Genomic DNA, 19,897 nt, shown 5'->3' on the forward strand with positions numbered 1-19,897 from the left:
AAATATAAAAAAAGAATCACTGTAAAATGCATTATCTTTACTTTAGTCCATTCAATTAATATTGCAACCAATATTCAGTGCCATATTCTAATATTTTAAGTAACAAGATGCCTTGCACAATGACAATACATGTCAAACATAAAGTTTTCATCATTACTGTAATAATTATTGCATTTGTAACAGAATATGAACTGAGGGCTAAGTCAAGTAAACCAATTAGGAGCTGTAGTCTGTCAGTTTCAGTTTATTGAGCTGCATGGTTATTGCTACATTAACCTTTTGGAATTTTTGACTTAAACATAAATTGGAGTTTAGTCGTTGAAAAATGGGGTCACTTCAGGTTGTCCGTGGCAGTTAGAATTTTTTTTTGTTCAGCAATTTGTCAGAGAAATACTGTTACATTGTGGTATGATAACGACCTAATGAAGTGACAAGTGAAATAAAGTTATAGAAATGCGAATCCAGTGAGTTACATTACCACACATTTTGTTTAGATATGTTCACCTTATAGTGCTATTTTTATCCTCCAGTGAGCAACACAAGGCCATATCAAACCTATTATCAATCGCATATAGGAAAACAACTAATCATTTATTTGTCAATTACAGTACATCTTATCCTGTGTACATACATATGGCAAAACATACTAACAATCAAATTCTTCCACACTGTTGTTAAATAAGCCAAAAACAGTCTGGATTAGAATAGTTTCAAGAATATATATATATTTCAGAGGCTTTAAAGAAACAGTATAGAACGAGAAGTATCTGACTGACCTTCTGTTAACTAGATGCAGAATTTGAAAGAGTTGCCAAGTTATCATTATTTTTGGGCCATGATGTATTAAGCCTTCCAAGTGAAAATTCAGCAAAGCTAAACTACTACATACTAAGAAATGCAGCAATTAATGAGGATCGAAAGCAAAGTGATAATAGCTTGGTTTAGATCTCTAAAAGTCCTTCTGGTTTACATGTACATTTGTTGTTCTTTTTTGTATTCCCTTTATAGATCTATTTTGGTTCACAAATCATTTTCTTTACAGTGGAAACTGTGCACCTTAAAGTGCTGTTTAAATGATTCCTGTTCACATGGTTAATTGCTGGACAAGAGCTACTTTGTTGGATGTGTACAAATAGTTATTGTCTTCAAATTACAGTCTAATCTGATACAGTGAAAAAATATTTTTTGTTTTGATTAAGTAATCTATTTTTGTCACGGAAAAGGAATCTTTACTCTTCCTGATGCCCGTGTTTTATAAGTTCTTGAGCAAAATACGATTACAAAGGAAAAAGGATGTGCATTTACTTTTCTAAATGCAAGAATTAGTTTAAATAATAATAAGGTAGCAAGGAATGGTTAGGCATGATTTACTGATGAATCGGATCTTTATGTATTCCTACAACACAATGACTTGCTTATATCTGTAGGCCTATCTGTTTCTCTTAATGTCCACATTGCAGTTGCAACAGACAACCTTATGGGATTTATTAGGTTCCCTTGGCCTTCTCCTCTCATACAAATGCTTCTTGGTAGCCATCTTGTAGTTTTGCTTTTGATAGTTGGTGGGATCAATTTGTCTGAAAGAGCTGAATGGATTGTATTTAAACAGTAACAAATACATTAGCAATTGGAGAAGTACTTAAAATGCATTAATTTTATTATACAATGATATGAATATATATCCCTGTCAGTGGGTATAGTGGAGACAGAGTACGTCAGTACATACAGTATGTTTGACTTCAGAGTTTATATATTGAGAACCGCACATGATTGGGTGTATCATAATCTGGGGATATATGGAGGCTGTCTGCCTGTTCTACCATCCATCTGTATGTCAGGCTTACATGTATCTGCAAAACCACTAATGAAGAAACTTGAAAAGAACATTCTTAGGCACAGGTTATTAAGAGTATATAGGTGTATATAGAGGCATCCTGACTGTTTGTCTGTAACACAAACCTATCAATATAGTAAAGAGAATATTCAATTGTGTCGAAACTTGTATCAGAATCTGTGGTGTATGAAGGAGTATGATGGTGTATGCAGGTGTATGATGGTATATGATGGTGTATGAAGGTATATGCAGGTGTATGTCAAACTTACATTCTTACTTGTGTATACAGTGGACGTAAGCCACAGTGATCTACCTTTTCATCTTACTGATGGCTTTTATTTTGAATTTACAGCCATGTTAGGGATGAACAGCAGCCTTGTTTATTATGTTGCCAGTGTAAGAACAGTAAAACTATTTACCTTTTGCTTTCTTTTCAGAATGTTTATTCCATGGAGCTGTGGAGTTTGTATCACAGATGTGCTATGCCAAACAGAGATGTAATCTAATGGTCAACAACCACCATTTCAAAGACCCATGCTTCCCTGGAGTTAGAAAGTACCTCCGAATAATCTACAAGTGTGGTAGAAATATTTCATCTTATTTAATTACCTAAATTTAACATAAAGCATCAGGGTCAGTAAGGCCTATGTGTAGCCACTGAGAGAAATGTATGCTGTTAACACTGTGGATCAAAACAACTCACGTGTTTCACATTTCTTTTTTTAGTCTTTGTTTGTTTTTCCTACAAAAATAAAAAAATATATATGAGCCATTACAATCTAATCCTGAAATATATTAATCACATGTAGCAAAGTACTTGTTTGGGGCTGGTCAATGTTAGGGATTAAACCGTTCAGAGAAGGTGTGTACTGTGTAGTGCAGCTGTGTATTCAGTGTAAAAAGCTGTGTCGGGGGGGGGGGGGGGGGGGCATCTATTTTAATTCTGCCCTCTTTTAAATCTATATTAATACAGTTGTTTCATTTAAAGGATAATGTATATACCCCCATATTAGCATTACCTAATACAATTAAAATATGTAGGTAGAGCTGATCCACCACACGATCATTAAAATTTATCCTTAATAATTCATAATAGTGTCAAGTGATCTAACACCATCTGTTTTTCCTTTATTGGCTGTAGTTCCAAAGACTTTACTCAAAGAAGTAGATCCAAGTTTGTCAAAGCTGATCCCTTCTTTGAAACAAAATCATGAAAATGGTAAGTTTGAACATGTACTAAATAGGTATAGAGTTAAAAACAGTGGAAGGTACATTTATAACATTATGACTTTGATCCCATTTAACAATGTTAACCTCCAATATTATCCCCCAATATTGAGAATATCAGAATCTGGAGGTGTATGAAGGCATCTGTGGCAGGGTGAGAGCCCTGCCAGCGCACAGGTGTGTGAGGGGAGGAAGGGGTATTACTATCAATGTGCAGACAAAATTTGAGTAAATGTCCCCACAAAGATAATAACTCCTGAAAAAACGACTTGTGGGAACCTCCCTACTTTGTAAAACACTTTTTTAAGAACTAAAAATTTCTTCCAAAAAAAAAAAAAAAAAAAAAAGTGCCAAAATATTTAGTTTGTTGTCGACTTTCACCCTGTGTGGAGTTTTGTCTGACTGGAGTTAGAAATAGTAAATAAAAATATAGTGAGTCAATGAGAAGTCCCCACAAATATAGGCATGCAAACATGTGTTTGTGTGTATGTGTGTGTTTGGGGGAGGGAGTTAAATTCCTCCCTGTCAGAACACGTGGGAATGTGGCTGGAGCTGTAAATTGAATAAATGATTAATTAGGTGTGTAAAAAAAAAACAATGTAATCCTAGTGTTTATGTGAACGTTAATGTCAGTGTTGGTGGAAGTACGTGTTGCTGTCCTGTTAATGTTGGTCAGTTTTTGTTTTGGCCCTTGTGTCTTTTCATTTTGAATGTGTTTTCTCTGTACTCTTCAGTACGGTCTTTGTAAGTAAACGTGTGCACTAGTGCTTTAAACTTGCAGCTTTCTTGGCCGTGACACTGCCCTGTCACACTTGGTGGGATAGCGGCCCTGAGACTCAGAGACAGAAGGGCAGGTTTATTTGAGAAAAATAAAAAGGCACAAGGGCCAAAACAAAAGGTCCACATAAAAAATCACGAACATAATCAGGACAGCAACACATACTTCCACCAACACTGACATTAACACCTGTGATTACCTTTTTTACGTACCTGTGACTGGAGCCTAATTAATCATTAATCATTTATTCAATTTACGACTCCAGCCACATTCCCACGTGTTTTAACAGAGAGGAATTGGACCGCCTCCCTGCCAACCCAATATTCCCCACACCCACCCACACCTGAGCACCGGCAGGGCTTTCACCCTGCCACAGCATTTGCACATCTTAATTCAGAATATATATCTAGACTCCTAATATACATTCTCATGATACTTCTACCAGCCCATCAAATAAACAACATGCACATGAGTTATCAAGGATCATTAATGGTAAAATACACACTGGGTGGACAAAAAAATGTTTGATGTTTCATACCCATTTGTGAAGTCACCGAGATCCTTCTGCATGACCATTGTTTTTGCTGAATAGTTGCACACGTCAAACACCACTCTTTACTGCATACATTTGCACACACTGCAGATAATTCTCTAATTTTATCATTCTCTATTTTTTGTTAATAGACAAAGTAATTGTAGCTAACAAAGTAATTTCATAAATCTTACCCACATTGCACTTCCACTAGGTACATTGGTCTCAAATGTGCAGTTTTTAAATAAACGCATTAGGTTGAAAAAATGTTCCCATTTTGCTTGCTCTGCCTTTCCTTGTTAATGTTACCCTGGCAGTGTCTCCTTAAAGCTGGAAAAATTTCACTCTGGGAGTTGAACCTCCTACGACTACAGTGACTGCAAAAAAAAAAAAAGTGCTACCGCTTTAAACCAAGCGGTGTTGAACACGAAGTGAAATAGCCTTCCATTCCTCAGGAACAGCATCCGGTTTCTTGGCATTTCATAGTCCTGGAGGTTTGGTCCTCAAATTATATTCTAGCATTACAGTGGTATACTAGGGTTCAAACTGTTGCTGTGTGGCGGTTGCCAGGTTAAAGGGGTGCAGTCTGGCATAGGGCATTCCTAAAAGAGGTACAATATATACCAAAACATTCCATTAGCATTTGGATTGCTTTGTTATCAATTACATACAAAAATCATTCCCAAACCTTTATGAATTCATCAGCACTGTTTGAAAGATTTCCACACAAACTAAGTATTGCAGAGTTGTGAGTTTTCTTTGAATGGGGCCACATCTGTAGACCAGTCATCTTCCATTTCTTGACAAGTTTACAGACACACATAAAAGGATTCAAGCTCCCCTGTAGGGTTGTGGATCTTGGGGATAGAATATTGTTGCCTGTTTCACCGCACTCAGACCACTTGTTCACTAAATATATTGGCATATAGTCATCTGCCCTTCAAAGATATCGAAATGATTTCAAAGAGCAAGACTTCACACAAGTGCAACAGCACCACATGTTATCCATTTCCTACCAAAGTAGAATGATTGGGTGGGATATTGATCTTTGTTTTTGCAATCATGACTGTCAAGACTAGTCCATCCAGTACCCATCTTGGCAAAGATAGCAGTGACCATTATGTTTTAAATAATATTATAACATTTACACAAATACAATATTCTATTTTATTCTCTTTAGTGTTAATTATTTTTACAATTTTGTTTTTTCTTTTTTTAAAAAGGGATAATTTTGCAACCCAAAGGATCAAGACTTCCAGACAATAATAGTATTCTTTTCAGCAACTCTCTGGCTGTGTATGCTTATATTAAAGGTAGGAGACCCTAATTGTATTAATTATAATTTCAAAAGGTTAGACCAGGGTCCTCAGCAGCTTACCTATAACATTACAGCTGTATGGAGCTCACCAGTTCAAACCCTTGGTTGCTCCACTGGGTGCCACAGGGAGTGCTGCATTGGCTGAGCGAGGCTGGCATTAGTTCACCACACAGAGCCGCATTGATCCCTACCTGTCAGGCAATGAGGACAAGTGGAGACCTCCAAGCTGAATTTTGTCTTCCAGTGGATGTTGCTTGGCTATGTTTGCCAGCTGAAAAGAAGCTACTGGCTAGACAGCGGCAATGTTAGTTAATCTTCAATCCTCCTGGGTTGGCACAGAGGTACAGCAGCAACGATACATTCAAATTGAGAATTTCAAATTGGGGAGAGAATGGAGATAAATACCTAATTTGGCACTAGTATAAGTAAAGTAAAAAAATGAATTAATACATAAATGTTGTTCTATATAAAGGCATTAAGTTTAAAAAATGAACACCAAATCCACTACAACTAACACATATGGCAAGATTGCTTATAAAAATCTAAACATTTGAGATCAGTTAGTAAATGGTCATAAGCATAAGAGATGAAATCAAGATTTATTTCATATTTCAACAGATCACCCAGAAAGGACGGCCCTGCTGTTTGTTTCTAGTGTCTGTATGGGCCTGTTCATCACCTTGTGTGCGCTGGTGCTCCGAGTGTCCTGCAGGAAGGAGCTCCAGACCCCGTGTCACGGGAGATTACTGCACAGCAGAGACTCCAAAGGGGAAGAAGATACTAACGACACTAACGAGGAGGGCTCGTCAGACTCCTGCCATATGAACGGCATCTACAGAACTGCAGCCATCGATCTGGACCCAGCGGAGGCAGCCGAACTGGCAGAAAGAATAGAAAGACGGGAACAAATAATCCAAGAGATCTGGATGAACAGCTGCTTAGATGGGACAATAATCAGAAGTATAAACCAGTATTATTGAACAATGGAACTGTAAAAACTTTTGTTTTGTTTTCAAATGTATTATTATTATTTTACATATTTATAATAACCCTTTTAGACCTTGGGTACTTTTAGACGATCCCTGCAGATTCTTGGGAATTATTGCAGGATTGTCTATGGTATTTTGAAATTAGCATAAAAACATCCTATTTATTTTATTTATTGTAGAAGGACAAACTGTTCTTTCAAACAAAATATAGCTTGGTGGTTATCCACACTTTTGTTTAAAAAAAAAAAAAAAAAAAAAAACACCTCAATGTTTTGATAAACTGTCCTTCTGTAACTCCCAAGATAGATTGCATCAAAACATGACATGTCTGGAATATCCTTTTCCAGGTTATAGTGTACAGTAGGTCTCTCCATCTGCTGTCCTTATGATGGGGTATAGAGACCCCAGTGAATTTTAAGGGTTAATATGCTGTACTCCTTCTGTGACGCTCAGATCACAAGTATCATTGCCTCATACTGGCTTCTTAGGTGGACAGAGGTCAACCTAACAAATTGCTTGAGCGTTCCAGAAGAGAATAGCATTGGGTTGATTTGAGGTGCGCTGCTTGCAGACCTACGAGGGAAAGTGAAGCTTCAAACCTGACCCTAGCCAATGCCATTGTTTTTCACGTTTTATGAGGACTGAATTCACAAAATAAATTATCACTAATGACCATCATTGGTCAGTGGTCTTCACTCCCTGGGTGCCACTGCAAGCAACTGCTCTAAAGGTGCATGGCCTCCTTAACCGAGGATTGAACCCCAGCCTCTAGTTCCAACGTCCTGCCCCGTGCCAAAAAAGCTAGGCTCCAGTTACATAAAGGCTTTTATGAGATCTACATTCAAAACCTAGAATATTGCCAGCAGTGTTTTGTATTTTGAGCTTGCAAACGACATCCAGAGCAAGAATGTGCCTATTTATTCACAAAGGGAGATGGCAAGAAGGCTTCAACATGTTCAAAGAGGGAATAAGCTTGTTGTAGCTGGAAGTATTAATCCATGAAAGCCAAAAAAAAAACCAAAAAAAAACTGTGCTACCTCAGCTAAACCTCAGTTGAGATGGGAATGAGGGTATCATCCACAGTGGATGAAATCACATACCATGTGAATAAGCATAATCTTGTTTTTGACACTGCAGCTTTAAAATTACATTTCTATCTTGTATGTTTATAAGTTTTCGTTGGCTACCTCTAATGAAGTTGACAGTGTTTTCTTGGTCACTCTTTGCTGTGTAAGACCTGTGAGCCAAACAAAAAGTGCAAGAGTAAGGCCACCGAACACTTATACATACTATAAGTTATTATTATTATTATTATTATTATTATTATTATTATTATTATTTATTTCTTAGCAGACACCCTTATCCAGGGCGACTTACAGTTAAATCAAAATAAAAAGCAGACTAAAAGCTGACAACGTATTTAATCTGTTTATACCCTGTTGCAGTTCAAACATTTAGAATGCTTTGTCAATGACATTGAGTGCATGACCTACACGCTTGCTGTTATGTTTAAGTATTTTATGTTTAAGTATCATTGTCTTTTGTTATGCCACATAAAAAAAAATCTAAAAAAATAATGATCATGATTATAATTGAAGTATTTTTTCTTACATTAGATGCAGATTACTAATGAAAAATATGTTTACACAAATACAACACTGTCTGTTCTGGGGACATTCTGTGTAGTGTACTTATTAAAGATTCCATCATTGCTGCATTAATTGGTTTCCTGTCATTAGGGTTTTCAAGTAAAATCTTAAGCTTTTAACCTCATGAATAGGCAGGAGCACAATTGTAGTAACAAGAAAATCAATCTGACACATGCTTGACAAATAAATAAATACAAATAGAATTAAGATGCCCAGCTCAAGACTTGATACAAATATTAGAGTGCATCCAAGCAGCTGACTCTTAGCTTCTCTCCTGAATAGATCATTCTATTGTGCTTTATACAGGTGACCTGGTTAGATTGGAAATATAACCTGACCACATTACGCACGTGGGTTTTTTGTTTGCCTCCAATTAGGTCAGGGCTCCCATTTAGACAACATATTCTCACATATTTCTATGTCTTGCCAAATGTGCAGGTCCTCTACCCTGCCACAGCTTCTCTATGGTTTTGTTCAGATTTGTATACAAAATGTATACAACGTTACCCTGGTTCCCTGAAATACAAACGTAACTATTACTGAATGGGTATTTACCTCCTAAAGACCCAAAACTTGAATAAAATATATCAAAGCTGCTCGCTGAGCCTATGACGCAGTCATGGCAAGCCCTTGGGGGCACAAAACGACAGCGCTCACAGACCTCAGCGTCATGACTTCTTCAAGCCTGCTGCAATCATGGACGCAGCAATTTTGAAGGTTAATGGTAACATTTCAATTTCGGGGAACCAGGGTTATGATAATAACCTAACGTTCCCTTTCAAGTATGAAATGTAACCATTACCGAATGGGTCAGTATACCCAAGCCGTCGCAAGGGCAAGACTGCTGCATGACCGGAATGCTACAAGGCTAATCAGAGACTGCCTTGTGCGTTACCATTCAGAACCCAGTAACAAGTAGCCAAGGCAAAAAAATTGACGGAGAAACTCACATCTATGCCTGTGTTGTAAAGGTCGACTGAGTAGCAGCCCTTAACACTAGTTCCAAAACCAGGGTTTTGTGGATCCACAACCTAAGTCTGTAGAACTTAGTAAAGGTATGGGGAGTAGCCCACAATGCTGCATTGCAAATGTCCTTGACAGATGCACCCTGGAATAAAGCCCACAAAGTTGCCATGCCCCTGGAGGAATGGACAGTGAGCTTTCTGGAGGGGGCAATTTGGCCAGCTCATAGGCAGTCCTGACTGTATCTGCTTGCTTTCTCAACTAATCGTGTAGCAGTAACAGTGATACAGCACGCATGCAAACTGAAGGTTATAGTTTCAAATCCCAAGAACCTTTTTTTATATATATATTATATAAAAATATTTTTTGCATGCAAATGTTCTATTTTAAAACAGAAATAAATCATTTAATATAAATGATATAGACGTCACAAAAAGTGCTTTCCCTAGTATATTTCAATATTGACAAAACAAGTTTATTGTCATTAAACTTGGATGTCCTGTAATATACATATTGATGAATAAAAGTGCCTGGGGTCTGCAAAAATACAGGAGAAAAAGGACATTTTTACCTTACTTTGGGACATATTTCTCTTACTGTATGACAGGTTCTGACAGGACGGCTGAGGGTGGTGACGTCAGGCCAGCAAGAACTGAAACCACAGACAGGTATGTACTCAGGTGCAATGCGCACTGCAGCACTATTTTTATTGACAAAAATAAATCAAATAAGTATTTGTAACAAAAACACTGCTCACAGAGCGAAAATAAAAGGTTAAACAAAAACAAATCTTGCACACAAAAACACTGTGCTTCCACCAGGTCAGAGAGCCATTGGCAAACTCAGACCACAACATGGTCTCATTTGAAGTGATTTTTAAAACCCCAAAAGTAATGACTAAAGCTAAGGTTTACACTTAGAAAAGCAAACTATGAAGGTATGAAACAGAGACTAACAGAAGTAAATTCTAGTAAAATAGAGAAAACATCCACGAAAAAAGGATGGCTGTTTTTTTAAAAATGTAGTACTAGAGGTGCAAAACAATTACATCCCAAACAAAATGGCCAAAATGGTTTAATAGATCAATTAAAAAAAATATTCAGCGAAAAAAGGCACTTTACAGAGCGTTTAATAGGGACCAAAAACAAAGTACATAGAAAGAGTACTTGGAAAGTAGTTAGAAAGGCCAAGAGAGAGAGAGAAATCAATATTGCTAAGGGGGATAAAACCAATTCCAAAATGTTTTTCCAATATTATAACAGCAAGAGAACATTCAAAGAGGAGGTTAAATGTCTAAGAGACACAAATGGCAAAATCATAGGCGAAGAAAAAAAAAAAGCAAATATATTAAATGATTACTTTTCACAGGTTTTTACAAAGGAGGACACGGACAACATGACCCACATGTCGACCTGTTCCTATCCAATTTTAAATAACTTTAGCATAACAGAGGCAGAAGTGTTAAAGGGACTAGGTGCTCTTAAAATAAACAAATCCCCTGGGCCTGATGAGATCCTCCCAATAGTACTCCAAGAAATGAAAGAAGTTGTTTAAAAGGCATGTCGTATGCAGACAGGCTAAAATAATTGAATCTATTCAGTCTTGAACAAAGATGACTACACGGTGATCTGATTCAAGCATTCAAAATCCTAAAAGTTATAGACAATGTCGACCCAGGGGGCATTCAGAACAGAAAATAGGAGGCACTTTTTTACACAGAGAATTGTGAGGGTCTGGAACCAACTCCCCAGTAATGTTGTTGAAGCTGACAAGATGAGATGCTTGATGAGATTCTGGGATCAATAAGTTACTGTGACAGAAATACAATGAGTTCTGGTGATAAATCTTCCTCCCGACCTGTGAGGGCGCTAAAGAACGGGAGGAGAAGTATCTGGAAGGGCTGGCCTGACAGTTCGTTTCCGGGACCGGAAAGTGGGTCAGCCTGGAAGGAAGCGAGACTCTGTTGTAAGACCGTATTGATTTGACAGGTAAACAAGGGGCAGCTGCAAGTAATAAGGCAGCTGCAACCGTTTACCTAGATATCATGCGGGATTACATATAGGGGCCAGGGTAACGCTGTTCTTTTCCTTCGTTTGGGTTAAGCCAAGGACCGAGAAGGACGGTATAGAGTGAAGTACTGTATTACTCTGTAAAGAGTTGAGTGTGTGTGTGTTTTTGTTTGTTTATTGCTGTACAATAACTGTCTGTGTTTTGAAACCACCAGACAGCTAAAGCACATCCGGAGCTGTCGCCGTGGGCCAGCACAAACCGGATCACCACCTCACAACTGTCACCGAATAAAAAGTGTATTCATTCACCACCAGCACGACTGCACGCACCCGGGACGGGTGAACGTGTTTTTGTTTTGTTATTCAGGACTGTAACCTGTCGTTTCATCCCCGCGCTCTACACATCGTTGTGTATTGCCGGGGCTTATTATTTACGGTCGCTAGACCAGGATTTAAAATAAATAAAAACATTTGTCACTGGATTACCGTTGTCTGCCTGTCACTCCTGCACCGCATCACCGCTACACCTGTTCCCCTTACTAACCACTTTGCCACACGTGGTGTCAGACTACGGGATCATGGACCGCAACGCACTGGCGGAGCTGCTGCAGGCGCTGGAGAGCAGGCGCGACGCAGAGGAGAGAAGGAGGGAGGAGCGCTACACGGCGCTCATTGAACGGGTAGGGCTGGCCGTTGCTGCAGCGACGACCCCTACCACAACACCGCTGATGTCGCCCCCGAAGGCACGGGCAATGAAGATGTCGGCGGAGGATGACCCGGAGGCGTATTTGGTGGCGTTCGAGCGGCTGGCTACCGCGGCGGCTTGGCCGCGGGAGTTCTGGGCCAGCCAGTTGGGACCCTGCCTGATTGGGGAGGCTCAGGCAGCCTACCAAGCCATGAGCGACCATCACGCCACCGATTATGACTTGGTCAAGCAGGCTATCCTCCGCCGGCTGAACATCACCACGGAGACCCACCGGGCGCGATTTAGGGAGTACCGGAGAGCCCCGGAGACACGCCCCAGGGTGGTTGCAGAGCGGTTGTGCGACCACATGGTGCATTGGCTGACCCCCGGGAAGAAGACCGCCCAGCAGATGGGGGAAGCCATTGTGGTAGAGCAATTCTGCCATGTGGTCGGCGCCGAAACCCAGGCGTGGATACGGCGCCACAACCCCGACACCCTGGAGGAGGCGGTCAAACTGGCCGAAGACTTCGAGGACTCCCTGACCTCTGCCCGGATCGGGATCCTGTCGGCCCCTGCCCTTCGGAGCAGCAGACCTCTCCCTCCCTCTCCTCCAACACCACCACCACCACCCCCCACGTTCCAGGGACCCAGACCTCCCAGAGCACCGACCCCATTGGGCCCCCTTGCCTCCCCCCCATGGAGACCAAGGTTGGCCCCCAGCTGGGGTAGAGGTGCTGCCCCTGCCCCGTTGCCATACCAGCAGCGGGACAGATTTCTGACCTATGCCCCCTCTGTCCCTCCTATCTGTTTTAGGTGCCACCAGCCGGGACATCTGGCCAGGTCATGCCCCGCTGCCATGGAGTGTGACGTGGCCGCGTGCAATTGGGCACCTGAAACTGGTAAGCGTGGGGAATATGGTCGGGAGGGGCCTTGTTTGATTAATGTTGTGTTAGGGAATGTGAAAACCCACGCATTAGTGGACACAGGGTGTGAGCAAACCTTGATTAGGACAGCTCTCCTGGGCGGTGTGTCGTGGCGGCCACGAGGTCAGGTGGCCATCTCCTGTATCCATGGAGACACGGCGGCATACCCCACATTAAAAGTATATTTATCGGTAGGACCGATAAAACGTCACCTTGTAGTCGGGGTGGCGGAAAGGTTGCCACACCCAGTTATTCTGGGTCGAGACTGGCCAAAATTCAAAGAATTGATGCAAACAATGGCAGTCTCAGCCACACACGTAAACGTGGCAGAAAAAAAAAAAAAGAGGAACGAATTGGTGATGTGTTTCCTTTTCACACTGAAATGTTTTCCCCTCTTTTCCGTCCTAGAAAAACAAATAAGGAGAGATGGACCGCGAAATGGGAGGGAGCATTTGTGAGACAAGGCTGGGGTCTGGTGGGAGAGTGCTGCAATGGTAACAAACGCCAGTCGAAGGGAGTGGGAACGCAGTGTGACCGAGAGAGCGAGGTTACTGGACCGACTAGAGCAGAGGTTATTCCAGCCCCTCTCAATGTACCGGACCCGTGGTACTCAAGCGCGGACCTAGTGTGGGGCCAACAAAACGACCCGTCACTGGTGCACGCTTGGGGGCAGGTCCGGTCCATTGAAGGTAAGGATGTTGACGGCGCTGGGGCGCTAGTATATCCACATTTCAGTATCAAGGGGCAATTACTATATAGGGTAAACCTAGCCGCGGGCACAGGACAGCCTGTAACACAATTGTTGGTTCCCCCGTCTTGTCGGACCGAGGTCATGAGGCTGGCGCATGATATCCCTTTTGCGGGGCACCTCGGAGCCGAGAAGACGAGGGAACGGATATTGGCTCGATTCTATTGGGTAGGTCTTCATACTGATGTGTCGAGATATGTAGCCACCTGCCCAGACTGCCAGCGAGTAGCGCCGGGTCGAGTGCGCCCCGCCCCTTTGGTCCCACTGCCGATTATTTCCACTCCTTTCGAGCGCATTGCAATGGACATAGTCGGCCCTTTGCTACCTTCTGACTCCGGGTATACGCACATTTTAGTAGTGGTGGATTATGCAACGCGATACCCGGAGGCAGTTCCATTGAGGTCCACTAGTGCCGCTGCAATAGCCACCGAGTTAGCACAGATTATGGCCAGAGTAGGGATCCCCAAGGAGATTTTGACCGATCACGGAACTAACTTTTTGTCCAATACGTTACAGCAGGTGTACAAAATATTAAAAATACGTCCCATCAGGACGTCCGTTTATCATCCACAATCGGACGGTCTGGTGGAACGTTTTAATCAGACCTTAAAGTCGATGCTGAGGCGATTTGTGACACAAGAGCAGAAACATTGGGCATCACTTCTCCCCTACCTCCTTTTTGCAGTGAGAGAAGTGCCGCAGAGTTCAACGGGGTTCTCCCCCTTTGAGCTCCTGTACGGCCGGCAGCCTCGCGGCATTCTCGACCTGCTGAGAGAGGGGTGGGAGGAGCACAAAGGCTCGTCTAAAAATGTAGTGAAGTATGTGCTCCTACTCCGAGATCGCCTGGATTTGGTCGGTCGTTTGGCCCAAGACAACCTCAGATCGGCTCAGCACCGACAAGAGCAGCATTATAACAAAAATGCACGGATTCGAACCTTTCGACCAGGGGACAAGGTAATGCTGCTACTTCCCTCATCAGAGTCAAAACTGTGTGCTAAATGGCAGGGGCCGTATGAGGTGATTCGGGCTATAGGGAAAGTAAATTATGAAATTAGACAGCCCGATCGCCGGAATGAACGTGAAATTTACCACATTAATTTGTTGAAGCCCTGGCAGGCAAGAGAGGTCTTATTTATAGCCCCAGGCAATATGGAGGATGATTTAGGTCCCTGTCCAGAGACCCCGAGCACAAGAGCGATTTCAATGGGGGAACAATTAGTTCCGGATCAGCAAAGAGAGCTGCGTAAGCTTATTGAGGAGTTCAGCGATGTTTTTTCTGATGTGCCCGGCAGGACGAACTTAGTTGAATATGACATTATCTCTCCCCCAGGTGTCACAGTGCGAGAGAGACCGTACCGGATCCCGGAAAGTCGACGAAGTGGCGTTCGCAAAGAGGTACGGGATATGCTCGAGCTTGGAGTGATTGAACCTTCCAGGAGCGAGTGGTGCAGTCCTATTGTAATAGTGGCTAAGAAGGACGGCACCAACCGCTTCTGCGTAGATTTCAGAAAGGTGAATGCTATTGCCAAGTTCGATGCGTATCCCATGCCTCGGGTCGACGAACTTTTAGACAGACTGGGAAAAGCGAGGTTTATTTCCACTCTGGACCTGACGAAGGGATACTGGCAAATCCCTCTAACCCGCAGCTCCAGAGAGAAAACCGCATTTTCAACACCAGAGGGGCTGTTCCACTTTAAAACCATGCCGTTTGGGCTACATGGTGCGCCCGCTGCCTTTCAGAGACTGATGGACCAGGTTTTACGCCCACATCATGAATATGCAGCAGCGTATATTGATGACGTGGTGATTTACAGCTCCACCTGGCGAGAGCATTTGGCTAGGGTTGCAGCCGTTCTTCAGTCTCTAAGGGCAGCCCGGCTGACAGCTAACTTGAGAAAATGTGCGTTTGCCAAGACAGAGACTCAATATTTGGGATTTGTAATGGGAAATGGAAGGGTGAAACCTGTGGTCACCAAAATCCAGGCTTTGGTTGATGCAGCGATCCCCAAAACCAAGACTCAGGTGAGGTCACTACTGGGCTTAGCCGGTTATTACCGCCGCTTCATCCCCGAGTACGCCACAGTGGTTAACCCGTTAGTCGACCTCACCAAAAAGAGTGCTCCAAATTTAATTAAATGGTCAGCTGAGTGTCAGGGGGCGTTTGATACGATTAAGCGTAAACTTTGCCAGGCCCCCACTCTTATTACCCCAGATTTCACCAAGAGATTCATCCTCCACACCGACGCCTCGGATGTAGGTTTGGGTGCAGTCTTGTCCCAAAAAGTAGCTGGAGTAGAACACCCGATATTGTACCTGAGCAAAAAAATGTTACCTCGGGAGCGTAACTACTCCGTAGTCGAAAAAGAGTGTTTGGCCATTAAATGGGCTACTCACTCTTTACGATACTACCTGCTGGGACACTCATTTGATCTTGTCACAGACCACGCCCCACTCCAGTGGTTAAGCACCATGAAGGACAGCAATGCCCGGATAACTCGGTGGTATCTGGCATTGCAGCCCTTCATGTACCATATGGTACACCGTGCGGGGAAAGACCACCAAAATGCGGATTATTTTTCCCGGGAGGGGGGAGCAATGGGAAAGGTAGATTTAGCCGAGTGTTCCTTCGGCTCCACTCTGAGCGGTGGGATATGTGACAGAAATACAATGAGTTCTGGTGATAAATCTTCCTCCCGACCTGTGAGGGCGCTAAAGAACGGGAGGAGAAGTATCTGGAAGGGCTGGCCTGACAGTTCGTTTCCGGGACCGGAAAGTGGGTCAGCCTGGAAGGAAGCGAGACTCTGTTGTAAGACCGTATTGATTTGACAGGTAAACAAGGGGCAGCTGCAAGTAATAAGGCAGCTGCAACCGTTTACCTAGATATCATGCGGGATTACATATAGGGGCCAGGGTAACGCTGTTCTTTTCCTTCGTTTGGGTTAAGCCAAGGACCGAGAAGGACGGTATAGAGTGAAGTACTGTATTACTCTGTAAAGAGTTGAGTGTGTGTGTGTTTTTGTTTGTTTATTGCTGTACAATAACTGTCTGTGTTTTGAAACCACCAGACAGCTAAAGCACATCCGGAGCTGTCGCCGTGGGCCAGCACAAACCGGATCACCACCTCACAACTGTCACCGAATAAAAAGTGTATTCACTCACCACCAGCACGACTGCACGCACCCGGGACGGGTGAACGTGTTTTTGTTTTGTTATTCAGGACTGTAACCTGTCGTTTCATCCCCGCGCTCTACACATCGTTGTGTATTGCCGGGGCTTATTATTTACGGTCACTAGACCAGGATTTAAAATAAATAAAAACATTTGTCACTGGATTACCGTTGTCTGCCTGTCACTCCTGCACCGCATCACCGCTACACCTGTTCCCCTTACTAACCACTTTGCCACAGTTACTAACAACCAAACGAGCAAGATGGGCTGAATGGCCTCCTCTCGTTTATAAACTTTCTTATGTTCTTATACGTGTGGCAATTGTTTTTAGTTTTACTTTCGCTTCGCTTTTGTTTCTTTTCCACTCCCATCTCTCACGTTCGCTCCTCTCGAACACCCATCCTGAACGCAGAGAGCTGCAGGCTCTTTATACATGCGAGCAAGGACGTAATTTACGTGGGGGACGGGGGGGTCACATCCCCATTACTTTAAATTATAGAGCAGACAAAGGAGAAAAGAATGTTGGTGCAGTAGCTCAGCAGTAGCACTAGCGCGAAAAGAGAGTGTGAGTCTGAGGTGATCGAGAGGATAGAAACAAAACCAAAATTAGTGTAACGAAATAGGTGTGATTTCTAATATAGCCAACACGGTTATAAATTCTAATTTATTTTTATATTCCCTTGTACATACCCTTGTTAAATCCCCCTTGTTTTAGTGTAGATACTAGATAGTATTATTTTATTTTTTGTTGTCACGTCGTCTGGAAGACTCCTCTGTATCGGTTACCGCTCTTGGGGCGACCGGCAAGCTCTGAGTTCCGCCGATACCAACCAAAGCAACCCGGTAACTTAGAGGGAGAATAAAGAGGCTGCTGAGTTCAGTAGGTAATCCAGTTTCTCAGGTGAGGTTGTATGTCATAATATATCTTTATATCTTTTGAGCTTGGTGACTCTCTTAATCTGTGGTCATATTAACCTTAGGATGAGTTGCAGCAGGAGAGGAAAGCTAGAAACAGAGAGAGAGATGAAAGAGCAGGCAGTAGTCCAGTTTCTCAGGTGAGGTTTTATACACGTCACACACACTTTTGAATATTGGAGAGCATATGATCACATAGCGTATTTCTGATTGAATATTACAAATTCTGTTGTAATTGTAAAAATATTCCTTTATATACATGTTTAAATAAGAATGTATTTAAGGTCAATGTAGTTAATTCTATTTTTCTATTAACTTGTTTATTTATAAACATGTAGCCATGACTCACAAATGAATTGACTTTAGTATAGTACCTGAATTAAAATGTAAAATGTAGTACCTGAATTAAAATTTGACATGATACTGTATTTCAGGAAGTGCAGATGCTGGCTATTAATGATAGCTTAAGAACAGACAGAGAGAGTGAAAGAGAGAGCAGCAGTGAGACTAGAGAGACTGAGCATCAGCAGAAGTTGACAGAGGAAGGGGATGATCTTGAAATACGCCCAAATCAGCCAAACTCAAAAGTGATAGTTTCCCAAAGGTTATCAAGTAAGACTCTACATTTTCAAGATAGATGGTTTAAAGATTACACGTGGCTCCACTACAGCCCCTCGTTGAAAGGAGTGCTGTGCTTCTATTGTTCGAAATATTTCCATGCCAAAAAATCTCCTCTGGCCAGCAAAGCAGACCCTGCTTTTGTTTCGTCTGGGTTTTGCAACTATGTCCGGGCACTGCTCAGGAGCACAGGCTTTTCTAAGGAAATAGCAACCACTAGCAATGTATGTCCATTGTGGTCCTCACTGTGTTAATTTGATTACTGAAGCAGCCTGCTCAGCCTGTCCAGTAGTTAGATATTCCATGCAGTGGGTTCACGAGTTGGGGCGCTTATTCAGACAGTCTGGCAAATTCAAAACAATCTTTACAGAAGTAGCAAAATCAGAAAGCGAAAATTTCACTTCTCTTAAACCTCTGTGCCCCACTAGGTGGACAGTTCGCACCCCAGCCATTCAGTCTGTCCTCAACCAGTTGGAGTTGATTGGTTTGGAGGAAATGGCCTCATCTAGTTCCTCTGATTCAGCTTCAAAACCTAATGGCATTCTTGAAAGATTTCAGAAGGGAACTACAGTCCTTGGGCTTATCCTTGCTACAGATGTGATGGGGGAGTTGGAGGGTCTGAACATCTCTTTGCAGAAGAGAAGCCAAACCATAGCAGGAATGTTAGCTGCAGTGAAACATGTTAAAATCAGCCTTGAGGGGAAAGGAACAGAGGAAAACTTCACTGCATTGTATGAGAGGGCAACAGGAGTAATTCATTCTATTGGCATCCAACCAATTCAGATGCCTCACGTGAGAAAGCCACCCAAACGCTACACAGGTCCAGCTGTGCCCTATGCACCCTCCACCTCTCAGGAGTACTACAGAGTACAGTACTTCAATGTCCTAGTGTGGCAAAGTGCCCCGCCCCTGTGTGCATTTGTGTGATCTGTGTTGTATGTTGCGTGCGTGTGTGTGTTAATGTTGGTGTATAGATTGGTACACGGGATATAAACGGGTCTGTGTTTCACGTATATTTAAAGTGTAGATTTGTATTTAGGCACGAGGAGAGCACAAATCACTTCACGTGCTGGTTAAATGTAATATGTGAGCACGGGGTTGCACAGAATTAATTCACGTGCTGGGATTCAAGTGAATGATTAATTAGTAGTTGAATCCCAGCACAACAGTATATATAGATGCACATTTTCACTCAGTCGTGGTTGGTGTTCGGTGAGTGGAGAACGGGAGAGAGAGGAGAAACTAGAAAGTGAAAGAAAGAGAGAACGTAAATATTGCTTTACTCACCGTGTTTGTTCGTCCCTGTTTGTTAGTGTGTGTTCGTTTTTGTTTATATGTTTCTTTTGGCGTCAAGTGCCGTGTCCTGTTTTTTGTACTGTTAAACCCTTTTATTTGTTAAATAAACGCTGAGTGCAGCCATTGCACTCAGCTCCTCATCACCACCGTCTCTGTCTGTGTATTCCTCTCTGGTCTGACGCCACCCACTCCGGCCGTCTTTGTGACACGTGGTGTCATCGTGGGATAACAGCGCCTCCAAGCGT

At 42.5% G+C, this 19,897-nt stretch overlaps 2 protein-coding genes across 7 annotated transcripts in view; both read left to right on the top strand.

The window, feature by feature from the left end:
• The window catches only part of LOC117407316 (protein eva-1 homolog C-like), a 59,497-nt gene extending 51,098 nt beyond the window's left edge, over positions 1 to 8,399 (top strand). For 5 of the 6 annotated variants that reach the window (XM_059028718.1, XM_059028721.1, XM_059028720.1 and 2 more), the window contains exons 6-9: positions 2,272 to 2,415; positions 2,976 to 3,053; positions 5,595 to 5,684; positions 6,308 to 8,399. In XM_059028718.1, coding sequence (XP_058884701.1) covers positions 2,272 to 2,415; positions 2,976 to 3,053; positions 5,595 to 5,684; positions 6,308 to 6,669 — 674 coding nt within the window. In that variant the 3' untranslated portion in view covers positions 6,670 to 8,399. The remainder of the gene's footprint in view (positions 1 to 2,271; positions 2,416 to 2,975; positions 3,054 to 5,594; positions 5,685 to 6,307) is intronic. The other variant, XM_059028719.1, reaches the window with a different exon arrangement.
• A 2,715-nt stretch (positions 8,400 to 11,114) lies between these two features.
• On the top strand, positions 11,115 to 16,940 carry LOC131737752 (zinc finger protein 446-like). The gene is made up of 2 exons (XM_059028723.1): positions 11,115 to 12,883; positions 16,721 to 16,940. The coding sequence occupies exons 1-2, from the start codon at positions 11,878 to 11,880 to the stop codon at positions 16,726 to 16,728; spliced, it is 1,014 nt and encodes a 337-aa protein (XP_058884706.1). The 5' UTR covers positions 11,115 to 11,877; the 3' UTR covers positions 16,729 to 16,940.
• Positions 16,941 to 19,897: the final 2,957 nt, after the last annotated feature.

Source organism: Acipenser ruthenus, chromosome 8, assembly GCF_902713425.1.
Source record: "Acipenser ruthenus chromosome 8, fAciRut3.2 maternal haplotype, whole genome shotgun sequence".
Taxonomy (NCBI): Eukaryota; Metazoa; Chordata; class Actinopteri; order Acipenseriformes; family Acipenseridae; genus Acipenser; species Acipenser ruthenus.

Excerpts from the sequence above, each read along its gene's own strand:
- LOC131737752 (XM_059028723.1), top strand. The coding sequence starts at position 11,878 with ATGGACCGCAACGCACTGGCGGAGCTGCTGCAGGCGCTGGAGAGCAGG.